The 25,038-nt window shown below is 61.1% G+C and overlaps 1 protein-coding gene across 6 annotated transcripts in view; it reads right to left on the reverse strand.

Annotated features, from left to right (window-relative positions):
• Positions 1-25,038, reverse strand: part of HDAC4 (histone deacetylase 4) — a 295,410-nt gene that overhangs the window by 56,045 nt on the left and 214,327 nt on the right. For 4 of the 6 annotated variants that reach the window (XM_045482341.1, XM_045482340.1, XM_045482339.1 and 1 more), the window contains 5 exons: positions 17,427-17,558; positions 14,063-14,175; positions 9,014-9,130; positions 8,724-8,922; positions 2,289-2,509 (listed from right to left, as the gene is read on the reverse strand). In XM_045482341.1, the coding sequence (XP_045338297.1) occupies positions 2,289-2,509; positions 8,724-8,922; positions 9,014-9,130; positions 14,063-14,175; positions 17,427-17,558 (782 nt within the window). The remainder of the gene's footprint in view (positions 1-2,288; positions 2,510-8,723; positions 8,923-9,013; positions 9,131-14,062; positions 14,176-17,426; positions 17,559-25,038) is intronic. The other 2 variants (XM_045482343.1, XM_045482342.1) reach the window with 1 other exon arrangement.

Here is a 25,038-nt window from a genome sequence, read left to right on the forward strand (position 1 = left end):
GACCCGCCTCTTACGGGGCGAGGGTCCCGGACTCCCTCTCTGGCTTTCTGCGCTTCCTTGGGAAGTGAGGGCATCTGAGCAGAGGCCTCCAGGTCCCTCCAGGGGAGTCAGGCCATCCCGGGCTTCACGAGACACAGCCCAGCTCCGTGAAGGATTCCCGGAGGCCGGATCGAGCGGCCCCGTTGTCCCGGGGAGCTCCCGGCAGGGGCAGGAGCACAGGCACCTGAGGTGCCACCAACCCCTGGGGCGCAGGCCACACCCCCGAGGCGGCCTCGGCCTCTCAGGCCGCAGCGCGGAGGGAGTTGGGAGGCACGTGGCCACAGCCGCAGACTCCCGTGATGCAGGGGGCTTGTGCGGTCAGTGTCCTTGGGCCACGGCCGCGGCCAGAGGCCTGTCGCCGCCTTCGAAATGCAGCTCTGGGGTTGCTAGCCGGGCTGTGGGCGGGCGGCACAGTGGAGCCAACGTCGGGGGCGAGGCTCCCGCCAGCCAGCGCGCTGGCCGAACACTGTCGGCGACACGCAAACCAGCTGTGTCCTGCGACCCCCTCTGGACTCCAGGAGCCCCTTCGCCACACACGGCAGGAGAAGAAACGCAGGTCTGTATTTGGAGCGGGGCCCTTGCTAAAGCCAGACTACGGGTCGGGGGAAAAGCCAAACTCGTAGAGAGGCCAGGGCTGGAAGATGAGTGGGCGTGCCCCTGGTCAGACCGCCCGGACGGAGGACCCGGATGTCAGGGTCAGCGCCGAGAGCGCGGAGGTGACCAGGAAAGTCCGCGGCGAGGCTCGCAGCCCGACCCAGGGGACCACGGGGCTCAAGCCGCGACAGGAACAGCCTCCCCCAGCAAAGCCTCTGTCCTGCGGGGGCAACAGGTGCCCTGGAGCACCGTCCCCACAGAGGGGGGAGAGCGCGTCCCGCCACCACATTTCCCACGTCACTACGCCCAGACCCGCCAGAGGGCGCACCCGCACTCGCTGGCCTGCAGGGGGCGGCTGCCGCTTGCACAGCTCGAGGCTCCGTCGCCCACCGGCGGCATGCGTTCTCCAGAAAGGCCCTTCACCTGGCGGACCTTCACCAGACACCACGGCACACGAGGTGCCGGGCTCTCACAAGTGACGCTACTACGGCCGCAGAGCACCGGTGACCATGTGCCGACCTCGGGCCAAAACAGGTGAGCACAGCTGGCTCCCGGGTGCGTCTTTCCTGTTCTCAGAGGCTCCGCCGCCCAGCGGTTCGGTTCCCGTGGCCAGCGACCCTGGGAAGACCGGAGCGGCCGTGCACGGCTGCTCGCCCTAAGGGGGGGCGTCAGTGAAGTGAACGCACTCGGAGGCAGGGGTTGAACGAGCCGTAGATCACGCAGGAAACGGCCACGATCCCCAACGCAGCCCGAGCAGGGCTGCGGGATGGGAGGTCTCAGGGCTGCTGGGAGCTGGGCCCTCGTGCCCTCGGGTAAGGAGCCCCTTAGGAACAGCGTCTCCCAGGCGAAAAGCAGAAATACTGGTGCCAGACGGCACTAGTCAACGTCGTCGGCTCCCCGAGATCCCAGGAGCACGCTGTACAAACATTTCAATCACCCGTCGTTCACGCTCATAATCAATCATGGAATAGAGTCTAGGGAGGTTACCCCGTTTCTCAATCATTCTTTTCAAGACTGTACCAGGAGTGAATGGGTGTTTCCCGTCTTCCTAACACCTCCTACCCTATCAGTCAGACAGTGACACGATAAAATTAAGAAGCCACGGGTGGCACTGGGGAGACGAACGTGAAGTGGGGTTTACAGCTGGGAGCACAGACTGACAGCCTGTCTCGCCCACAGGAAGTAAGTAGGTGCCTTTCCTGTGCAGGGGAGGGCGTGCTGGCTGGCCCTGCGTGTTGGGGGGGGGGGGGTGCCCGCCTCCCACGGGGGCCTTAGCTCGGCCTGCACTGGGCATCTGGCTGTTCAGGGGCAGGGTGCTGGGGGACCGTGTCCCCACAACCCTGCAGCGGGGTCACACGGGCTGCATTCAGGCGGCTGGCGGCCGCCGTCTTCACGGGACGCTGACCGTTTCCGGTTTTGATGACCGGCACCACCACACCGAACTTCCCTATTTCTTTTGGGACCGTGCGAGGGCGCAGACGCCGCGAGCAGGGTGTCCCGGCGGGCAGGCCCACGCAGGTGCCGAGGGGCTCAGAAAGGCGGGTCCGCTTCGGGAGGAGGGGCGCCCAGGGAGCTCGGGGACACGGGGCCGCACGCGGATGCGATATGCACCCCCCCCCCCCAATGCGCTCCGCCGGCCGCGCCCGCAGACCCACCTTGCTCATGTGCAGCTGCTGCTGGAACTGCTGCTTGTGCTTCTCCAGAAACTGCTGGTGCTGCTGCTGGATGACCAGGTGCTGCAGGGCCGGCGCGTTCTGGGGCAGCGGGGCCGACTGCGTGCGCCCCAGCGGGCGGTGCTGCCGCAGCTTGTGCACGGACGGGGACAGGCGGTCCGCTCCCACCAGCGCCTGCGCGTGCAGCGGCAGCGCGCCCAGGCCTGAAAGACACCGTCGGAAGGTGACGCGGGGGCCCCCCGTGCTCCACCCCGAAGCCCGGGGCGCAGGCCGCCGTGGGCCGCCGGCGTGGGCTTGTGCAGGCGTTCCGAGTCACAGGTTCCGGAGCGGCCGGTCCGCCCGGCAGTGGCCCCACGACCCCTCGCACAGGCCCGGGCCCTAGAACGACTGGTTGCGGTCCGAGCGGCATCGCGGGGCCGCCGGAGCGGCTTGCGCCACACTGACCAGGGCTGCGGAGGTCCCGGTGGCCCGGCGCGTTCTAGAAGACCATGGAGACGGCTCTTCCCCTAACCGACACGGAAACCAAGCTGTGAGGGAAAAAACCCGTCCTGAGGGATCAAATCCTTTAAAGGTCTCTTCGAGCGGTGACTTTATTCACAAAGGGGGTGTTAACACTTGTCACAATCCTGGCGCTTGCGGTCAGAATCTTCTACAAATTTCTGCAAAGGTGCTGCCTCCCCCCATGCCCACCAGCTGCTTCCCCCGCACCCGCCCCTGGACTGAGCGTTCAAGAATCTGGATGGGTATGTGATCCTGCTTTAACGTGCATTTGAGTCTCCTTTTCAAATGCACCCTGTGCAGCAGGGGACACAGATGCCGACCCTGTTTCCTTCTGTCAACTTTCCACCCACCTGTACTTTCTGTTTTGCGAATTGTGGGCTTAGGTAGTTGACCATCTTTCCGGGGTTCTTTGGGCAAAAGTCTAACACACCCTTCCCTGCTAACGGAAAACGGGCTGCCCCAGCGGCCCGAGCTGGATGCACACTAACCCACGAAGCTCAGGCTGAACCTGACGCGGGTCATGGTCCCCTGTCTGAGGGGGGAACAGCACGTACCTGACCTTAGCAGATGCCTGCCTCCCCAAAAGCACGGCCCCGGAAACTGCTCAAGTGGCCGGCCCCCCGACAGGCAGGCACACCTGCCCATCCCTCCCCCCTAGGGGGTCCCTGAGACCCCTGGGGGCACTGCAGCCTGTTTCCCTTGTCCCTTCGTGGGTTGGAGATTTCAAAATTACAGCCACAATTTTGTATGCAGACAGAGAGAGCAGACGCCAAGAAAAGGTTCAACCCTCGCAAAGTTGTCCCTGATTAGCTTTTCAAGAAGTCAGCCAACTCCAGCCCCCTAAACTGCCATCGCCTTCTGTCCAGCTCGCTGTTTTCTGGGAGAAGTTATGTTAAATTCCATTATCTGCCTGGCTGCTAAGTTCAAGTTAGTAACTCAAACGCTAGACTGATTCCCTCTCAAGTTTCTAGAAGAGCTAAAAAAAAGAAAAAAAGGTAAAAAAAACCCCATGATCCTAAGAAGGTATTTCAGAATTCACCCACTGTTGACAGAGGTGTCGTGAGGATGAAAATTCGGAAGCCAGCCATACGAAGCTGCATTTATGGGATCAAAGGTGACATAGTCACCAAGAGGGTCCCGCCTCAGAAAACACAAAGCTAAAACAGGGTTTCCTGAGCAGCTGCTTCTCAGGTTCCGCAGGACACTGGGACCGCAGGGCCGCCGCGGTCAGCTGGGCGGCCGCCCCAGTTTCCGCACAGAAACTTCTCTTGGCTCTGCGGAAGGAAAGCAGCTTCCAGGAACATGCATGAATGTGAGCCTTCACGCGGGGTGGACACTGCCCTGAGGACACAGGCCACTATCCCCATGGGGACGTGGGCAGACAGCGGGAGGACCCCGTTCTGGCCCGCCCCCACCTTTACCCTCTCTGGGCCCACCCCACTCACCCCAAAATTCACAATGGGCCCCCTGGGGCACAGAACTCCAGTGCTGTCCCACTCGGGGACTGGTCGCGTTGCAGAAAACGGACTCCTAACCTCTGAGTGGCAAACCCATTACTGGTCAGGTGGTTTCCAATTCAGAACCTAAAGTTGACCCCTCAGGTCATTAACAAGGGCTTTTGATGACAGACCCTTATTTGGCTTTTGGTATATACAACGTAAAAGACTTCTGTGCATAAAAACACACCACCTTGGGGCGCCTGGGTGGCGCAGTCAGTTAAGCGTCCGACTTCGGCCGGGTCACGATCTCGCGGTCCGTGAGTTCGAGCCCCGCGTCGGGCTCTGGGCTGATGGCTCAGAGCCTGGAGCCTGTTTCCGATTCTGTGTCTCCCTCTCTCTCTGCCCCTCCCCCGTTCATGCTCTGTCTCTCTCTGTCCCCAAAAAAAATAAATAAACGTTGAAAAAAAAAAACAACACACACCACGTGAAGATCCAATTCTGTCCTGGGTGACCCAGCTGCCTGCAGAGGCCCGCTGGGCCCAGATGGGCACCGTGCAGGGACAGAGCCCGACTTGTGCCGCCCGGCGGACCCTGCTCTGGGCAGGGAGGACAGGGCTGCCGGGGGCCTCCTTTCCTGAGTACCTGGCAGGTCGGGAGACGCTTCGCTCTTCCCGTCCATAGGGCTGGCGCAAGTCTGTCGGGGCTCCAGGACACGGACGACACCCGCCTGCCCCTCATGTCGGTCCTGAGAGAGGGACCGGGGGGAGGGGGGGCGCGACCGGAAGCCCACGCAGGACCGCACAACAGTGACCGCACAACGGTGATCACGTGGGAATCCCCGGCATTCGCTCGGCCATCCAGGGTTGGCGAGTTTGCAAACAAAGGCACCACATCCACATTCCCCAGCCAGCGTGGGGGTCAAGAGGGAAACGGGCGAAGAGTCAGGCTGTCCTGGCGCTCCGGACCCAGATCTGAGGTGCTGGCCTTGGTGCTGCGGGGCTCGGGTGAAGTAGGCGAATTCACACTGCTGAGTATGGCCTGTGCCCTTAGAAATCCGTATGGGGCATCCCACTGCCCCATGCGCCAGGGTGGGACTCTTTAAGGCCCTCCAAGTGACAGTCAGCCGGACAAGGCTAAGTTCTCGCCAGGGGCGTGCCAGGCTGCACATCGGCACAGCCTGAGCGCTGCAAGAAAATCCCCGCACAGCTGGGGCCCGCCTGGACCAGTCAGCTTTGCTGGAGCTCTGGGGGCCTGGCCAGGGTTGGGAATCGCGGGCCAGGCCCCAGGCGCGGCAGCCCCACGCGCCTCCTCGGAGAGGTCAGGTACCAAGGGGAGCATGCCATCACTGCTGCGGAAGCCAGCCGCCGTCCCCGTGCTCAGATGCACAGCCACGGGCAGACGGCCAGTTCCGCCAGCCCGCGGGGGGCAGCCCCAGCGAGTGACCCGAAGGCCAGAATGACCCCGCAACCACCAGGTGCAACACCCGCTCCCTCCACCTGTCCTTCTCCAGAGACCCTCACCTAAGGTCTCAGCAATGATGCCACTCACTTCTCCAGGAAGCCTTCCCTACGCCCTCCCTGCTGCACGGCTGAGCGTCCAGACCGACTACGGAGGACCAGCCCAGGGGAGACGCTGGGCTGAAAGCGTGCCTTCCGGCCACACAGCAGGAGGCCTGGACAACACACGTGTCCTTCTCACCCCGAGGTGACGGTTCCATTCCCACCCGCTGCCTCGGGTGGTCGCTCAGAGACCCAACCTCTGGGAGCGTATGAGGGCACGTCACTCTTCTCAGGAGAAGATTCGGCTGGACAACTCCTGGGGCAGTGGGGAGCAAGGTGAGTGCCACACGGAGGTGGGACATCCCACGGACCCGCTCGGGGAGGGACACGGCCCTGGCGCCCGTCCCCCCTGACCCCTCTGCATCTGCGGCCTGTTTCCAGTGTTCGTGAGACACAGCTATTCTGGCTCAGCCGTTCTGTCCGTGTGTCCATCTGCCCACGAGCACTCACGGAAAAGCAGGGCCACTGGCAGGTGAACCTGGGGACTGTCCCTGATCCTGCTCAGACACAAGCCACCTCAGAAACCCCGAGTGTCCCTCGCTTTGCCCCCAGAGACGTTTACCGCGGGCCTGCAGTGCACCGCCCCCGTACAGGGGCCTGGAGAGCGGGGCGATGCCGCGGATGTGCAGATTGTCCTCCGCGAGGGAAGGTGAGCAGGAGGGGAGCGAAACCGAAGCAAAGCTCAGCAGAGCACACGGGAGGGGGAAGGGCCTCGTCCGGCGGGGGCAGGGCCCAGGTCGGGACCAGGCCTCAGGACAGCCGGCTTGGGAGCCGGGCCTGCCGGGGAAAGGGCGGCCCCCTCGGGCGAAGAGGGAGCCACACCCCTGTGCGCCACACCAGAAGGAGAGGGCTCGCTCCTGTGCCCGCTGGCAGCCAGGCCGTCACGGCCGGCCGGCACCACCTGATAGGCCACGCTCACGTGCCCTGACAGCCACCAGCCACATGGGCACCCACCATGTCCCACGTGGGACTGAGAAACCAGGTGGGTACTTTGCTTCTGGGTCTTAACGTCCACTTTAAACATCAGGGGCCACACGCGGCCAGTGCTCCAGCTCAGGACGGCAGTGCTCTGGGCGGAGAGGGCTTCTCAGGCCCTGAGGGGCAGGAAACCCAGGCAGGGGTGGAGCTTGGAGGGTGATCCCAGAGACCTGAATCGGGGCCAAGTTCATGGGGAGGGGGTTGGGAGGGGCCACAAGAACTGGGAAGGACCGACTGCGCAGCCTGGGGGAGAGGAGGGAGGCTGCCAAGCTGAAGGTTAAAAGCGATAAAACCAAAAGTCACCACCACGACGACACAACTAACACCTGAAGGGGGCTCACCAGTGTCAGGCCCATCCTGCACCAACACACACCTCACTTAATCCCGAAGAAACTCAGCGAGGCAGACACTCGCGTTACCCCTGTTTCACATACGGGGATATTGGGGCACGGCACGAGGGAAGGCTGCCCAGGTCACTGAGCTGGGATGAGACAGAGACGAGACAGCCTGTGCTCTGGGCCACGGCCCTGCCTCCAGCACCTGCGGCCGGTGTCCGGGGGCCGGGAGGGGCCTGCAGGTTCGGGGGCGGGGAGGGCAGTGCTAACAGGTGCTGGACCAGAAGTCGTGCCCCAGCCAGTCTCACTGCCACAGGCAAGCTGTCGGCAGCTGCTGTCACAGAAAGGTCCACCGGATCACACACGAAGGGCAGAAGCAGCAACGTGGCCAATCACGAAGGAGTCAGGTTCAGCAAGTTTATCAGAGAGGTGAGATTTACCTAAGACTGTCATTCAAGTCCTGTGGAAAAAGGCTACTCCCCACAGTCAGTAGAGTGGCCGACTCTTGATCCCAGGTTCAAGCCCACCCTGGGCATGGGGCCTACTTAAAAACAAAAAAGGTTACTTCACAGGAAGCTCAGGGATGTGCCCGAAAAATGCTCTTTAACGGTGGGTGACGAGCAGACGCTCGGGGACCGGGGGTCACAAGGAGGGTCAGCTGTAGGTTTACATAAATGATACAGGATAGAAACTCAGGCATCCTTCACTGCTCTTGACCCCGGGCCCTGACTCTGGGTGTCACACAGACTCAGATGCGATTTCAGACGGAACCCTTGAGCCCCGGTGCTCATGACCCATCATCTGAAAGGCGGGGAGATGCCTGGTGACGCTTCTGCTCCCCCTCAACTCTGAAGAGGGCGGTGACCCGAATTCAAGCACTGGGGGGCCCAGACAGAAAGACAGACACACACACACACACACACACACAGACGGAAGCCCGCCATCCACACGGACACACACAGAGGGCAGGATGGGCCCCTCACGCCCAGACCGGCCCCATGGCTCTTCAGGACCAAGTGCTGGAGAGAGACCGGTGGGCACAAAAGACATTCACGTGCCCGCGGCCCGCGTGGCCACAGGTCGGGACTCTGACCCGCTCACACCGGCACTTCCCACCGAAGCGTCAAGGAGGTCACGTTAGATCACGACCGCAAACAAATCAGCAGACCTCCAGGGAGCCGAGCGTGAGGCCGGGTGCTGCAGACGAACAGCAGGTACTTCCCTGTTCCGCAGCAGACCCCACACCTTCGTCCCTCCCAAAGGAACAGTTGCCGTGCAAACTTCCGGCCACATTTCCTGACTTATTCCTAAGTGCGAGCGTCCCTTACGCGGGGCACACGACAGACGTTTCCACCACGAATGGGAACGGACGATCTACCAGAGTCGTCTCCCCTCATCTTGACCCAGATGAAAAAGCAGACGGGAGAAGCCGTCTCTCTGGAGAAGCTTCCAGAAGGTCTAAGCGACACCTGCTTTTACTCTACCTAGTTTTGTAAGTGAGACTCGATTTATCGATTCCCACGCCTTAACACGGGAGAGGACATGGCCAGAAATTCGGGGGTGCAGACGGGCCTCCCCGCTGGGCCCCGAGCCGACCGTGCTCACCTGTGACGAGGGGCGTCTGCGTAGGCGGCTGCTCCAGTAAGACCATGTGCTGTAGCAGCGGGTTGTGTGAGGCCCCACCGTCCCGCTCCAGGGGCGCCGTGCTCAGGTAGGGGGTGAGGTGTGTGCCGGGAAAGAGGGAGATCCGCTGCTGGAGGGCGGGGAGAGTGAGCCTGTCGGCCTCCTGCGGACCTGCCGTCCCCTGGAGAGGTACAACTGTGACGCCCGGGGCCGAGGGCCCGTGACAGCCCCCCGCCCCCGCTGGCCACGCAGACCCGCCGACGCCTACTCACAGCGGAAGGGCCAGTGGCGGGCAGTCCCAGCGTGATGTTGGGCAAGGACGGTGACGTGTAGAGGGGGAGCGGGGCCACGGAACCTTCTCGAGTCACGAGCCTGTGGGCCAAGCTGGTCTGCAGACAGAACACATGACGGCCGTCACACACAGTCTGCCAGCGACAAGCGTGGGCCACAGACACCACGAGAAACGACAGCTGAGAGCGCCTCAGGGCAGGCCACGCGGAGTCCCGAGACGCTACAGTACAGAAACACAGTGACAGGTTACAGCACAGAGGTGGCACAGAATTTCAAAGCGGGTCGCAAGCCCCGAAACATGGATGCACAATCCATGACGCTCTCGTTTTTATTCACATCGTTTAATCATCGTAGACTATCAGGAAAATCTAAGATAACGTGTCATAAAATACGTTCTTGGTTGGGGATGTCATTTTAAATATAACATCAGAGGCAGAAACCAGAGACGATATTGATTTAAAAAAAATCCCTTTGGGGCATCCGGGTGGCTCAGTCGGTTGAGCATCCGACTCTTGATTTCAGCTCAGGTCATGGTCGCACGGTTGTGAGATCGAGCCCCGCGTCGTGCTCCATGCTGAGCCTGCTGAAGATTCTCTCTCTCTCCCTTTCTCCGCCCCTCTCCCCTAAAAAAAATCCCCTCCCAGAAAAGGCAAATAATAAATAATGGTCACGGCAATACGGGCAACATGGAGGAAAGACAACGGTAACTATGTAAAGAGCTCACAGATCAGGTAATAATTAGCAAAAGTGCTCGTCAAAGGCAAATGACAAAGAATGAGTATTACGGGAGAACTCCTGAAAAACTTACTCAAAACCATCAGTAACCAAAAAACATGTTTAAACACCTATCAAGTTGGCAAAGATTTTTAAAACTGAGAATACTCTCTTGGCCCCGAGGAACAGAAACACGCTGCCGGGCAGGTTTATCAAGCGGTGCACTCTTTCTGCAGGAAAACTGGGCAATCCGTGTCAAAAGCCTTAAAAATTTATCTAACTTTGATCCTAAAACTCCACTCTTCGGGTGGCTCTTATGAAACGGTGCAAGGCAAAACCAGAGACGGTCCCAGGAATGTCGTGGCCATGGTGCCCACGGCAGGGAAGGGCAGCATGTCCGTGTCCCGGGTGGAGCAAATGAACCACACTTATGCACCGGGCCCTTGGGAGGCCGGGAAAAATCTGGATCGGTTGGAGTCCCACCGATGATGTGTTGTTAGGCTGGAAAAACAAGGTACAGGATGGTCTGGTCGTTCAAAAGCAGACAGTGAGGGCTGGAAGGACAGACAGAAAAGGGGGAGTGGGAGCATTCTCTGAGGATCTGAATTACCGTGCTATTTAACATCTTTTTGCTTCTAGAAAGAACATTCTTCCCTCCAAAGGATGCTGTTTTGTTTGCTGCAACGCCCCCTGTGGAGTAGGTACCTGGTCAGTGTGCTGAACCACGGAGCAGACAGACAGAAGGAACAAAGGACTTGGCCACCAGGCCGGCGAGTGGGAGGCGGCAGACGGAGTCTGTGTAACGAGAAAATCACTGGAGTGATGGACGTGTGACCGTCTCCTCTTAGCTCCTCTCGCAGTGGGGCACGTAACTAACGACGAGAAACGTCCGGGTGCCTTAAAATGTCACATCCGAGGGGAAAGTTATGCGCTGAAAGCTATCATCAAGTGGCCGTACGTGGGGGTGCACCGGGTGCCGGCCCGGGGGAGGAAACAGCCTCCTCATCTGCTGGGGGTTGGGGGGGTGGGGAGGGGCTGCCTGCGGCTTGCCTCGGAGACGCTGGGTATGGTCCCAGACACCACAGCACCAGTCCGTGAGCTCACTGGTCTCCCCGTGCGCGTGAAAGTTGTGTTTACGAGATACTTTAGTGTGTCAGGTGTGTTAACAGCTTCACGTCTACAGGAATGTACAGACTTGAGTTAAAACGTATTTTATTGCTAAACAATGCTAACCATCATCTGAGCTCTCAGTGAGTCAGAATCCTCTTGCTGGAGGAAGATCTTGCCTCGATGTTCACGGCTGCTTGGTGGTTGTGCCAGTTTCCTAAATTAGTCAACAACGAGGTTGGTCTGGTACATCAAGTGACTCCTCCTTTCGTGGACGATTTCTCTGGAGCACGTGATGCCGTTTGACGCCATTTTACGCACAGTACGAATCTTTCGACGCCGGAGTCCGTCCTCTCAAACACAGCCACGTTGGGGCGCCTGGGTGGCACAGTCGGTTAAGCGTCCGACTTCAGCCAGGTCACGATCTCGCGGTCCGTGGGTTCGAGCCCCGCGTCGGGCTCTGGGCTGATGGCTCAGAGCCTGGAGCCTGTTTCCGATTCTGTGTCTCCCTCTCTCTCTGCCCCTCCCCCGTTCATGCTCTGTCTCTCTCTGTCCCAAAAATAAATAAACGTTGAAAAAAAAAAAAAAAAAAACACAGCCACGTCTCCATCAACTAAGCGTATGCATCTTCCAGATCCTTTGTGGTCCCGTCAACAGTCTTCACGGCATCGTCACCAGCGGCAGATTCCGCCTCAAGAAACCACTTCCCCAAGAAGCAACTCCTCCTCCGTTCAAGATTTCCCCCAAGACCGCGGCCACACATTCAGTCCCATCATCAGGCTCCGCTTGCAATTCTGGTTCTCTTGCTGTTTCCACCCCATCGGCAGCGACTTCCTCCACGGAAGGCTGGTGTCTTCGGTTCGTAAGAAAGGGCAACACCTGTGATGCGCGATAAAGAGACGTGTGCCTGTACCGCCTCATGGCGTGTGTGCAAATATCCGTAACTCGCAGGATCCCCGAGGTGCTGTTTAACGTGGTCGTATTTCAGCGTCCTTTGGAAACACACACACCTTATGGTCTGTTTGGACGCCATGAGTGCAAACCAGGAAGAAAAGCGTTTGTCGCGCAGGGGTGCCTGGTGTATCTTGTCCTGGAGAGACCACAGGGCTACAAGCATTCGCTCACCGTGACCCTGCACAGTCACGAGCTGACGACCACCGTGGAAAGCACTTTCCCCAGACACAAAAACCGTTGGTCCAAGTAGAACAAATACCAACACGCTGTGCCGAGGAGAACGTGATGGAGACGGCCAAGGAAAGCAGGCACCACTGGGCTGTAATCACCCAGGGAGGAAACGAGCAAACGTCCTAATGTCTACAAAGTTATAATTTCCTCTTTATAATCACTCTTTTTTTTTTTTTTTACCTAATTTATTTTTAGAAATAACGCAGCCTTCTGAGAACTGCTCGGAGGCTGACTGCCCGTGTGCGCGACGCTGGCGGTCTCCGTCCGCAGGGCGACAGGCTCAACAGCTCCCACGCGCTCCGCACAAAATCGGGGCCTGGTCTCACGCCCCGCTTCACGCCGGGCCTTCTGGGTTGGAGGGAGCTGCCTTTCCAGGCCCGGGGCGCCTGCTTCTGCCGTGTGTAGGCCGCGGACCTTGTCCCGGCCCGGGGCCCCTGGCAGAACAGCAGTGAAAGGAGGCGCTCCAGCGAGGACCCACGTCGCCCTGCGCCCGAGGGGCTGCAGCCAGCGGGGGCGTCACGAGGCCCGCGAGTTCTCAGGAGAGGTCAGCTTCTAACAGCGCCCGAAACCCCCAGAGGTCCCCCAGGCGGACCTGACCGTCAGAGGCCACCCCTGCCCACCAGAGGACGGTAAACGGGATGGCCCTTTCCTATCGGTGAGTCTGCAGCAGCTCAATTTACATGAACACGGGACTTGTACTTCGGCAGGGGCAGGGGGAGACCTGGGGGGGAGCGGAGGAGCCAGTGCCAACCTTAGCTCTGCCGCGTGTTTGTGCGCACGGGTGTCTACAACGGGGGGGTGGAAAGGCTCAGCCCTGGCGCCCATATACCCCGAGTAAGATCTGTCAACCCTGCGGGAGGGGAGGACCCGTTGCTAAATATCTAGGGGGCACGTTAAGTGACTATATGTACTCAACTGTACCCTCCTGTAAGTCAGCAGGAACTCAAAAAGAACTCAGAAAGACCTTCCACTCGGCGGGGCCGTCTGCGGCATGAAGCAGACGGCCCTTTGGGCTCCGTTCTCCGTGAACCCTGCAGCAAGGCGGCTCCCCACGCAGGGCACCCCCAGCCCATGGCCTCGCTCGATAGCGTGAAGTTCCCCTGCTCTTCCTGGGCACCGGCCAGAGCCTGCCTCTCCCAGGCCACACAGCCTGCTGTGTGGAGGCAGGCTGCTGGCCGGCCCTCTGGCCCTCTGGCCCCGGGGCCTGGTGCAGGGCTGGCCCGAGGTAGGAGCTCCAGGGACACTTGTGCAATGAGCAGCTGGGGCAAAGAGAACAAGGTAGAAAAAGAAAGCACGGAAGGAAGGTCCTGGAAACCACTGCCCGGAAAGTCACCCAGGTCTGGTCAAGGGCACAACCGGCAGCCAGCCCCGGGCCCCTTGTCTCCCCTGGAGCAGCCGTCCTCTCTGCCAAGTGCTTCCAGAACCCTCTCTGTGCCCACGCCCCTCTCCACCTGTGGCACAGCTGGGGGCAGGGGCCTGACCGTGTGTCTCAGGCTGGTGGTTAGTTACCCAGGCGCCTCCGAAACGCCAGCTCTGGGGTTCCTGACCACCTGCCCGTGCTACTCTGCTCCCCCACGACACACGGATGTGTGTTTGTTGGCTGATGTTTTAACCTGTGTATTCCTAAAGCACAATAAACACTTCAATTCTCTTCCAACAACGGTTCTCGGCCACCGTGCGGAGCCCCAGGGGCACACGGCAGTGAGGCATCCAGGACCCCATGGGCCCACGCGTCTGTGTTCTGCATCGGCCGGATAAAACGTGCCATGAAGGAGGCCAGGAGGAAAGGCTGGGTTCGAAGCTGCTCTCCCATCTGGACACGGGGCTCACGTTTGCAGGAGAAGCAGTGGTCAGTGGCAGGAAAGAGGGATGACGTCCCAACGGCGCCCCGTCCAGGGTGCCTCCCGACCTCAACCATCCAGGCCGAAGGGCACCCGCAAACCTCGGTCACCTCAAGGAAACCAACTGTCTGAATGCGCCAGGCTGGCGCAGGGAACAGAAAGGAACGGAAAGCCCGCACTGACCTCGGCGGGGATGCTCGCGACGGCGGGCGCGATCCCGTTCTCGGTGCTGACATTCCCGGAGCTGTTGTTGGGCGAGCTGGGCGCGGAGCCCGGGGCGCTGCTGCAGGCCGAGTCTGTGGGGCGGAGAGACATCCGTGAGCCACGCTCCGCGCAGAGGCTCTGGGCGAGGCCGTGGCAGGTGCCCACCCGGGCCTGGGCGCCGAGGGCCTCCCGGGGACTTCTGCTTCCCACCTGCTGACTGGCACAAGTCACATCATGAAAGAGCCTGACCGCGGTCCCCGAACAGGGGCTGTGAGGCTAATTCCCTATTTTCGGTTTTGCTACTGACTTCCTGGCGAGCTCTGCACACGTACGGCTCTGTGGAGGCCCCGCCTGAGCCTTTTAAGCTGTGCACGTTACCGACTTTATTCCTCTTGAACCTCGAGATGATCCTCTACACCAAAAAGATAAGCCCTTAAACGCTCAGCAATAACCCGACAACAGAAGACCGGGAACCACAGAGGGCAAGGAACTCTGAATAGGGAGAGGTCAGATTTACCGTGCTCGCTAGCAAAGCCACGGGCCGCCGGGCTCCTTTGGAACGAAAGCCTCTCGCTTTTCCTGGGCGACATCAGACGCCCAGGGCAGGTGCCGCCCGTGGTTGCTGTGACTGGTCGGGGTTCCCTGGAATCGCACACTAGTTTATCCTGCAAGTGACTTTAAAGGTACGGTGGATCCGCCCTGCCAATTGGGCCCAGGCTTCACGGCGACTTGCCCGAGACCGAGGAACGTGCTCGCCCTGCCCCCTTCTCACCGCCACCGGAGCCGCCGTGCCACCGGTGTCTGTGGGAGCGTCTCTTCGCTCTCTCTGCGTTCTTGTGTTGTGGGCATCGCAACAGTGGCCTCACCACGGACTGTGACCTCTGGGGTCCCTGGCTCTCTCGACCGACCGGCCGTCGGCCCGGCGACACCCGCTCGGGCTCGCCGCGGCAGCCTGGCCACGGTCAGGCCTCCCAGACAGTGACGTGAGCTCAGACCGGGTCCCTGCTGCCCCCACACCAAATTCAAGGCTTGCTTCTTCACCGGGGGTCACGGCTCCTTATACGTCACGGGACTGGGAGCCGCTGACAAGGGCCCGGGGGGAGGAACTGCTACACTCTGCGCACAAGGCAGAGCCGCCTCCTCCTGGCCGCCTGGCCCTCGGGGGCGGTCCCCGGGGCCCCGCCTTGGACGCCATCCCTGCTGCTCCTGTCCCAGACTACACGCCGGCTTCCATTGACTTCCTGCAAACGTGTGTCCCCTGCAGGGTCACCAGACAGACCCTCTCGCGCAAGCGGGTGAGCAACTGGGGCAGTAAAGATCCACGTCCAGTTCTTCAACCGTTTCCCACTCAACTACGCGGATTACCGTTCACTCCGCTTGCGGGAAAGCGGTGTAAGAAACGAACACAAGTGTGTAATCGTGTTATTCGCATCAGCACAAGCGGGGCACCGTGTGGCATGGGCTGGGCGGCGGGACGGGCACACAGAAGACAGACCGGAAGGAAACACGCCCCACAGTGAGCAGCAGCGGCTCCGGCTAGATCTCTGCTCCTGCCGCACGCGCGGCTTTAGCCACCGGGGAGAAGCAGCCCGGCCCTGCCCCCACCTGGGCCCCCAGCCTCCCCCCCCAACACACACACCGGTGGGCCTCCTTCTGAACCGCCACGCGCCCCTGCTGCAGAACCCTCACCACCTTCCTTGAACTCCTTATTCTGCCTTCTGGAGAGTCAGCTCTACCCCGGCTGCCTGGGGTCTGTGGGGCCCAGAAGCCCATCTCCTTTCGTCTCTCTGCCAGCTGCACTTATCCGCCAGCGCCCCCCCGGGCCTTGCCCGCCCCAGACTCCTCTGCGGTAGCACAACCCGGGACCCGTCGGCTGGGGCGGGCACGGTCTGGCCTCTCAAGTCGGATCCTGAGCTCCGTGGAGGCGAGGACCCGTGCCCCCACTTTTACGTGTAACCTGGTGCGGACTCACGGTAGCATGAAACCGTCACGGGCTGACCACGTGAACACGAGAGCCGGCGCTCAGGAAGAAGCCTGCCCACGGCCCCGCCTCACCAAGTCCGTGGCCAGAAATAACTGCACGGGCTCCTCCGTCCATCAGGGCGGCCGGCCCACGCCAGGCACCCGTCAGAGGAAACACAGCTGCACTCACAGCCTCGAAGGGGACCCCCCAGCTGGGGAGACTCCGGGACTCCGAGTGACAACGCTCTTCTCCTCAGACGAGGCCCGTCTGTCCTCGACAGACCCAGCACAGAACCCTGCGCCGAAACACGAAGAGCTTCCGCTTTTCCCACAAACGCTCAGGGGCAGGAGCTTATGTCGGGGGTGTCTTCCTGGCTAACGGGCCCTGGAGCGCAGCGGGACAGGGCAGGAGGGCCCCACAAAGCTCTCACCTGAACTCAGAGGCGCTGGAGCTCCGACCCGTGTGCGCGGCACTAGCCACTTCCACACGGGGACCAGCCCCGGGGAGCCCCCCTCCTCGGGCCCTGAGAACCTACCACTGACAGGCCGCTACCTAGAGCCTCGCCTCTCAAAGGAGGCCCCGTGCTTGCCGCAAACACGGCTCCCGCCCGCCTCGCCCCCAAGCCACTTCTGAGCGGCGCCTCTCTCGGGGTGCTGATTTCGGGCACGTGGATGGGCGCCCGCAGGAAGCGGAGCACACACTCCGGGCTGGGGTGTGCCCTTGCAGTGGGGCGCAGCCTCAGGGTGGGGCCCACCCTCGTGAAGTAGGATGCGCCTGGGGCCGGGGTGGGCCCTCTGGAAGCGAGGTGCACCCTTGCAGTGGGGGGTGCGGCCCGGAAGAGGGGAGCAGCACCCGCAGGAAGGAGGGCGCCCCTCAGGCCCGGGCTCTGTCGGGGGCGTACTTCTGCGTGTCCACCGCTAGGTGGGGGCCGAGAGCAACGCTCACCAGGAAAGTGGAAACGAGCGGTCGCCCTCCTCTCTCCCCCTCCCACCCGTGGGACCCCTGCCCCGTGGCCCAGACACCGTGATGGGCGGTGAGCAGCTCACAACCGTGTGATTCACCACGGACGGGGCAGGATCGGGGAACCTCAACTCAAAACTCCTGAAAATACCCGGTGCCACGTCAGACAGGACTGCCCTGACCGTACCCGGGCCGGTGGACGCCACTTTCCGTGGCTGAGGCCCGGAGCAGACAAGGGGTGCGGGGGCGTGCTTAGAGACCCCTGCCAGGGCACTGGCTGTGGCTCTCGGACGGCTGGCGCCCCGGGGACAAGGTGCCGTGCAGAGACGCAGGGCCTCGGAGGAGGTCTCGGAAAGGCTCGCAGCAGCAGAGCCTCGCGGAGAAGGCGGTGGCCGGGCTTCCACGACTCACGGGACGTACCTGTGACATCCAATGGACGCTTCTTTAGAGCGGTAACCACGGGCCCGTCTTTTCTGCGTAGCAGCGGGCTGCTCCGTCTTTCGGCCACCTTCTGCTTTAGCCTGGACCGCAATTTCAAATTGGGTTCAGAGGCTGCACAAAAAGGAGACGTCGTTATAGTCAGACACTCACGACGGGACCAAGTTTATCTCACTGGCAGCTAAAAAAAACCACGCGCATCAGGTCAATATCCACTCAACCCTGCTGTGTTGTTGCAGGGCAGAGCGAAGGCAGCGTTCCTGAGGCCTACGCAGCATCTTTTCAGTCCCACAAGACGCACAAAGGCCATCGGACGCCTTCGGCTACGTTTCTTCGGACGGGGTTACCTATCTGTGCTGGTCGTTTCGGGGCGTCGGCCCACAAACGTTGTTACGGCTTCTATAGTCTCCGCTTCCTCATTCACCTGCGCATCAGAAATTCCTCCCACGTCTCACCACCTGGAAACAAGCTGCTTGCTGGGGCTCCCGGCGACCTCTGCCAGGGGCCGCCATGGGGTCCTAAGGCCAACCAGTCCTCCACACCTGCGTGTAGGTGAACGAGCCCATCTCCCTCAGAGTCCGCCTGAACGGGGGACACAGGTGTTTCGGCTTGGTCTGGTTTGCTAACGGCCCTGTGCTGTGCAGACCTGCAAATCTGAGCCCACGGTGGTTCCCAAGCCTCTGCACCCGGAGCCCAGACCACCCCGCGTACCAATCAAGCCGCACCTCTGGGGAAGTGGGGGGCACCCTAGTGCGAGCTGCCTGGGCAGTGCCTTACTGCACCCAGAGGTGCCCCGTCCGGACGCCTGGGCAGGAATCTCCAACTCCACGAGGCCACCAGCTTTCAGGGCCAGGACAGGGGTAAGAGCACCACTGGGAGACGTTGGCGTTCTGGGGTTTTACTTGACTGCTTTCACGTTCCTACGACTTGTGCGTTTGCAAATTAGCTCGTTTTTACCTTTTTGTTTGTTTGTTTTTAATCAGCACCCCTGCTGTTTTTAATCTTTCTGGAACAGGAAGTTCACTGCTCTCCAGAGTGCCACGCAACGCAATCGAATTTCCCTCTGGAATCAGAACTAAGACGACTGGGTTTTAAGAAGCAGGCCACGCGTGCATCTCAGGGGCACCGTGACTCCGACCCTTGGGGAGCGTGGAGGGCGGGGCAGTGGCCTGGGGACCCCACTCCCCGAAGGAGGCCGGGTCTGTGGGCCCTGGAGGGCGGAGGGCGCGGCCGGGCACCTGAGTGCAGCCTCCCGGAGGACTCGAAGGTGTGTTTGAAGAAGCTGCCAGAATGCTCCCGATGGCCCCCCTGCTCTGGAGGGTGTGAGGCAGGGACGGGGCCCTTTCCCCTTTGCGGTATCTGGGCTTGGAGCGGGTGCCCGTCCGCTTGTAGGACTTCCGCGGCCAAGAAAAGTGGGAGGGGTTCACCTTCTCCACAGGCGGGGGGATCTACGTTCATTGCTTTCACACTCGTTTTGCGGGCACTGCAGACTCATGTGTTTCACTCACTTCTGGGTTTGCGCGGAGCTTCTCAGCCTTACTTGACGTGAGAAAAAGGCCACGACCCCATGTGACTAACAGGCAAGAAAACAGCAGCTCTTCCCATGCCACCCAGGTCTTTGCTGGAAGGACACCAACGGTCCTTTCGACAACCTTCTGTCCGAGGAGGGGTCGGCAGCTGCCCCCGAGACTGCAGGACAGCGTGGCCCTCGGCGGGGAGCGCCTGGGGACATGGGGTGTGGGGGTGGGGATGGCAGGGTCACCACGCTCCCGACACCTGGTCGAGCGACGGCACCGGCCGGGACCATCCTCCCCGAGGACCCCAGGTTCCCTGTGACCTGCAGCCTGTGCCGGGCAGGCCCCAAGCCCATTCCCACCGCACGCGGCCGCTGGCCCCCCTGTCCGGACTGTGGGAGGCCACACTCCCCTCACGGTGGCCCCCGAAAGAGTTCTGCTCATCTGTCTCTTTGCTGGCCTCCCCCTTGCCTGTGCTTGAACATGAAAGTCAGGCCAGTCTGAAGGACTTGCCCTGCCTCCTGGGAGCTCGGCACACTCCCCCGCCCGCCCCTCCGCGGGCCCCCATCTCATGTGCGGTGCCCAGTGCAGAACGGAAACGAGGGACACTGTGTTCAAGATGTCAAGCGTCTCGTTTAAGATGAAAGCAGGGCATTAAACTGAGCGGGGTGTGCCCCGCCCGCAGCCCAATTTAAGGCACCAGAAGGGCTCCACACACCGGTCTGGGCCCTTCCCTGTCCCTCTGGGGCGCCCGGGACCGCCTCCCCATGGAACCCCCAGGTGCAGGACCAGGGGCTGAGCAGCAGGCTGGGGACCAGGCGGGAAGGGAGGCAGTCACCTCGCAGTGTAGGTTCCGGGCCGGCCTCCCTCCCCCCTCTCCCCCCCGCGCCTGCCCCGGGACCTTGGCCGGGCTGCGAAGGGCTCTGAGGTGCAGCAAAGGCCCTCCTGCCCTTCCTTTGCTCTGGAGAAGGCACGTTCTCCGGCAGCCGCGGGTCCAGGCATTGCACGAGCTCGAACGAATCGTGCGGACCCCACAGAGGAGACACGGTGACCCCCACTCCAGCCGTTCCTAAGCATGTTTCCTGAGATTTGCCGAAAGCGTGCGACCCAGGCCGCTCTCCACGGCAGGCCACCGGCGAGACGGGGGACCCTGGAGACCGCACCCGCCACGTGCAGGGTCGCGCGGCCCCCACAGGCCCCAACGAGCAGCTCCTGCCGGCCTCTGAGGTCCTCAGGACGCATGCCAGCTCCCAACGGGGCCGGGTGGAGTACGGATACGGCTGGATGTGTTCCTTCGAACAGAGCCGCAGCAGACCGAGAGCCAGAGCCTGAGGGAGGTGTTTGGGAGACGTGGATCACAGCCGTGTGCTGACGGAACAGAGGACGCTGACCGGATCCACGGACACGGTGCCCGCTCTGCCAGGGGCACGTGGGGAGCCGGGAGGTTTCCCCTCAAAGGCGATCAGGTAAATGACAGGTTAAGTCGAAGTAAGCTATCCTCATGTTGCCTTAAAGTTCGACCCCCTCCCCAGCACCCGCCCCTCCTTGGGCAGGAAGTGCCTTCGGCCGAGACGAAGAGTGCTCTCGACGAGCCCTAACCCACACCCAGTTTACGAACGTCGCGCTCTCCCTGAGGGTCGGTCACAGCGTAAACCGCTTTCAGGGTGGGAACACTTTACTGTTTAACAGCCGGGGGGGCACAGGGGCCGGACGTGCCCGTGGCGCGTGCCCAGAGGAGGGTCCTTCTGGAAGCAGTCACTGGTGTGTGGGCCTGCCCCCACACCCAGCAAGGAGAGCAGGGCCTGAGCCACCGAGGATGCCCACGACGCCGTCCCGGCCGGGCACGCGGACGGAGCGTGTGCCTCCAGCTGCCCCTTCCTGACCCAGGACAAGGCACAGGACGGAAGTGCAGGTGTGGGAAGAAGACATCTGGAGAAAAAGGTGAGAAATTTGGAAAACGGGAGTGCAAAGGTCCGACATCGGATTGACAAAGAGCCAAGACAGGGCACAGCGGGGAAGGTCGCTAACAAGGTGACTGGAGGGACACTGTGCTCCATCTGAAGAAGGCCTGCTGCCCAGGAGGCCTCACAGCGGCCCTCGCCAGGCAGGCCCGCAGGGTTCTGGAGCTCCGGGCACCGGGGGTGGGCCTCGTCAGCGGTGCTGGGTTCCCCAACGGTCACTCGGACGCAAGACGAAGACGCGAAAGTCCTGCAGGAAAGTGGCTTCTGCACCCGACCACGTCATCGGTCAGATGTGAGCCAGTGGGGACACCCGCCAGCATGCCAGGACTCACGTTCGCGTCCGGCGCAAGCTCCTGTGCCCGTGCGAGGTGAAGGAGGGGCTGCGCAGGAGCCCCTGGGGTCCTGGGAAAGGGGCGGAGCCTCCCCAGGGGGGTGGGGGGCCGGGAGCATGTCCCCCAGGCCCCAGGGGGGCCTTTGGACTGCCTGCTATGCAGGGGCTCCTCCATGTGGATTAATAACAGGCACACAGAAAACGAAGCCACTTCAGGACAAACAGAAGTTGTGCAAATAAAGAAATGCAGGCAGGGCCACTTCATGTTGGTGCATAGTTTCTGTAAGTCACCTGTCACAGGGCAGGGAGGGGCAGGTGTTCTTGTCCTGAGCCTAGTGGGGCTCTCTGATTGACGTGCATTTATCTACTTTGAAAACGACAAAGAAAAAACCCCCAAAATATAACTGGAATATAACTTTTGTAGCACACGTATCCGACGTAGGATTGATATTAACATATCAAGAGTTCCTACAAAGTCCCAAGAAAACACCCAAAGGAAAATGGACGAGAGATCGGCCATTGGACTTCCATCCACTGAACACCTAGGAACCCTGCCCGTTGTCTAGTGTGGTTCTAGACATTGTGCCCAAGGGACGGACAAGAAAGCCCCGGCCTGGCCAGCAGGCACTCTGAGCTCTGCACAGCTCACCGGCTACATGACACGGCCACCCAGGGCCCCACTGCAAGTAGCTCACATTCTACTAGGAAGGATGGAGAATAAGCACAAAGATGTTCCAGCTTTACTAGCCGTGACGGAACTGCTCCTGGAAACGTCGAAGGAAGCAGGGTGCACTCATCCGTCGCGTGGGCCAGGACGGACACGGTAGCGCCTGCTTGACGAAATGGGGACAAACGGGCAGCAATGTGGTGTGATCCGCCCCGTCGCTCAGAGCGCGCAGCCCTTCAGGCGGGCAGCCCCATCCTTAGGGACCCATCCCACAGAGACACCAGCACGAGCGAGCAAAGGTACCCACATCTGTTGGCCAAGTTACGCTACAAAAGAGTTCCAATTTATACCCACACGTGAGAATAACACAGAAACAGGTATCGATCTTTCTACCCCGAAATGGAATCGTGTGAGCAACACATACTGCCTGAAAGATAAAATCACAGGACAAAATGCAAAGCAAGCGTTTTTCCTAACAAAAAGACGGGCCTGCGTGTTCACGGTGCACACAGACAACACTGCCACACGCGGGGACGGAAGGTCTCTGGACAGACAGATACCAAGCTAATAGCAGCAGCCTCTGGGAAGTGAGCTTCAGGATGTGTGTGTAATGTGTGTTTTAATCTGTTACAGGCACACGTTCTGTGATCTTTTAATAAAGAAAAGAAGCACCACATGCTGCTTGAAGGTGTCGTGTCCCCCAGCTGATTTCCGTTGGCCACCGGGAGCAGTGTGGACATACCACCGAATGGTGGGACGTGGCTCTCGGAGAGACTGGTCCGAGATCCCAGCTGGTGCTCTGCATATCAGAGGGCCAAGGGCGATGGTCGTCAAGGTCGAAAGGCTGGAGCACAGAACACGTGGGCCAACTTCCTTGCACAGAAGCTGCCTGGCATTTAACCACACCCACCCTCTCTCTCCTTTGGAAACACAATAAAGCCTTTTGAAGAGCTCTCTGAACACTCACACCCGGTTTTTAAAGAGCACACAGCCCCTGAGTGCCGAGGGAGGCTGCCCACCTGGCAGCTGGTGCTCGGCGGGGCCAGCACTGCCCAGGCCGCGGTGGCCTCCCACACCCTGCTCGGAGACGGCTCGGAGAGGGCGGAGGCCAGCGGCCCCAGCCCCGAGCAGGAGCTCGAGGGCCATTTATCACAGGCGACTGGCCACAGCGCGTGGGCATCGTCCCCTCCTGTCCCTGCTACCGACCCGCACAGGGGTTTCTGCGAAGCGGCTCAGAACAAGGTACCGACGGCACGCGGTGCGGGAAGCAGCCCCTTCCCGAACCGCGGAGCTGAGCGTCGTGTATGAAACGCGCCCATTCCGCGTCCTGGTAACTTCAGCCTACTCGTCACACAGACACGGAACCAAATGCCACGAACGTCATTCGGTTCGCCAGGACACGGGAAAATTCGCTGGCTCGTTGGTATGTTTCATGGCTGCGGAGGGCACAGAGAACCCACCTGGCTCTGCACAGGCCACGGAAGGCTCTGGCAGATCTCCGTAAGGCGGCGGGGACATGCTGGGCTGCAGGCTCGGAACGGGACCCTGGTGCCCAGAGGCCAGCACGACCGTGTCAGAAGGGGCCTGAATCCATCTGCTTTGTGTCTGGGGTACAAGCCTTGCCCTTCACATGCCTGGGCCCCCTCCCTGGCCTGGCCCCTGTGCTGAGGGGGGGCCTGCTCCCCGCCCACCACAGCAGCTCGGAGCCCAGCACCCCGGATGCACGGGGCAAATGCTCACCGAGTCACCGCCCTGCAGAAATCGGGGGGCAGAGCGGATGTCGCCCTGGTGCAGGCATAGGGCGCTGCTGGTCAAGCACAGGAAATTGAGTCTAGATCCCAACTCACTGCGGTGTGACTGGGCAAGGCAATCAGCCTCAGAATCTGCCCCCAGGGGTCATCGCCAGCCTTGGGGAGCCGCTCGAGGACACGCAGGCTCTCCACAGACAGGGACTGCGTCCCCTGGGTGTCAGGGCACCTCAGGAGGCACCAGGGGAGCACCAAGCGACTGGGTGCAGTCCTGGGGCGATGCACCAAGACCCTCATGATGCTCATGTGACAGCAGCACAGGCTGTGTGAGGACGGACACTGCCTGGGCGGGCGGGGGAGGGGAGCCGGTGCTGGGCCCACCTCGCCCCCTGCCGGGTGGGTGACCCAGGGGAACCGTGCACTCCTGCCCGGGGCTGGACCCACCAGGCGCCACCTTCTTCCCTCTGCTCTGGAGAGCAGACCCACCCGTGATGACCCAGCCTCTGGGAAGCGAGTAAGGAAGCTGGATCTGAACCCAGGCCACGGCCCCCAAGCCAGGGCGAAGTCACCCCCTGAACGCGCAGGGGCGTGGGTGAGTCGGTGCGCTCAAAGTCCCATTTTTGTAGTCTTTCCTCTTACCGACTCTTACAGAAACGCAGCTATAAATTATTTAGAATTACTGACATCGAGTGTTGGAAAGACACTTTTAGGATGATACAGGACACCTAACTACACTCTATTCCCTTAAGTGGCTTAAATGTTTCCACTGAAATCTTTATATTATTAATATTATTAATGTGCTGGTGACGCCCTTTTAAAAAGTGGATCCCGCAATCAAATCTTAATTAAGTTCTTCTGGAACGCCGCGTGCTCAGCGGCACCTCCCCAACTGTGACCAGGACAGTCTTCGTTTCTCAGCGGAACAGGACCTGGGGCGGGGGTTGGGGGGTTGCTGTAGCACAAGGTCCGAGCAAGCAGGTGTTAGAGGCCCTGTTTCCAGACCCCCGAGAAGCCCGAGGCAGCACGGGAGCCAGCACGCACAAACACCGGAGGTCACGGGGCCTGTGAGGCAAAGGTCGCGGGCCACGCAGCTCTGGGGAACGGCAGGGGGTCAGCAGTGGAGTTCACCGTCCCGCCTCCGGAGTCTTCCGGGACCCTGGCTATAAGAGGTCACCGCCGGGTTCTGTGTCCTGTGACAGGGGCCCATCTCTGGGTGGTGCCGGCCTCGTTCGGCTGGGAGACGGAAAGAACCAGAGCAAACGTCCCCTGACGGGCACCCCCACTTCTGCTCAGAGTGGGGCGTGTGGGCTCAGGCCAGGGAGCTGCGTGAGTGCCACCAGAGGCAGGTGACGTTCTCTGTCCTTTCCTGGGAC

The sequence above is a fragment of the Leopardus geoffroyi genome, chromosome C1, assembly GCF_018350155.1.
Source record: "Leopardus geoffroyi isolate Oge1 chromosome C1, O.geoffroyi_Oge1_pat1.0, whole genome shotgun sequence".
NCBI classification, from domain to species: domain Eukaryota; kingdom Metazoa; phylum Chordata; class Mammalia; order Carnivora; family Felidae; genus Leopardus; species Leopardus geoffroyi.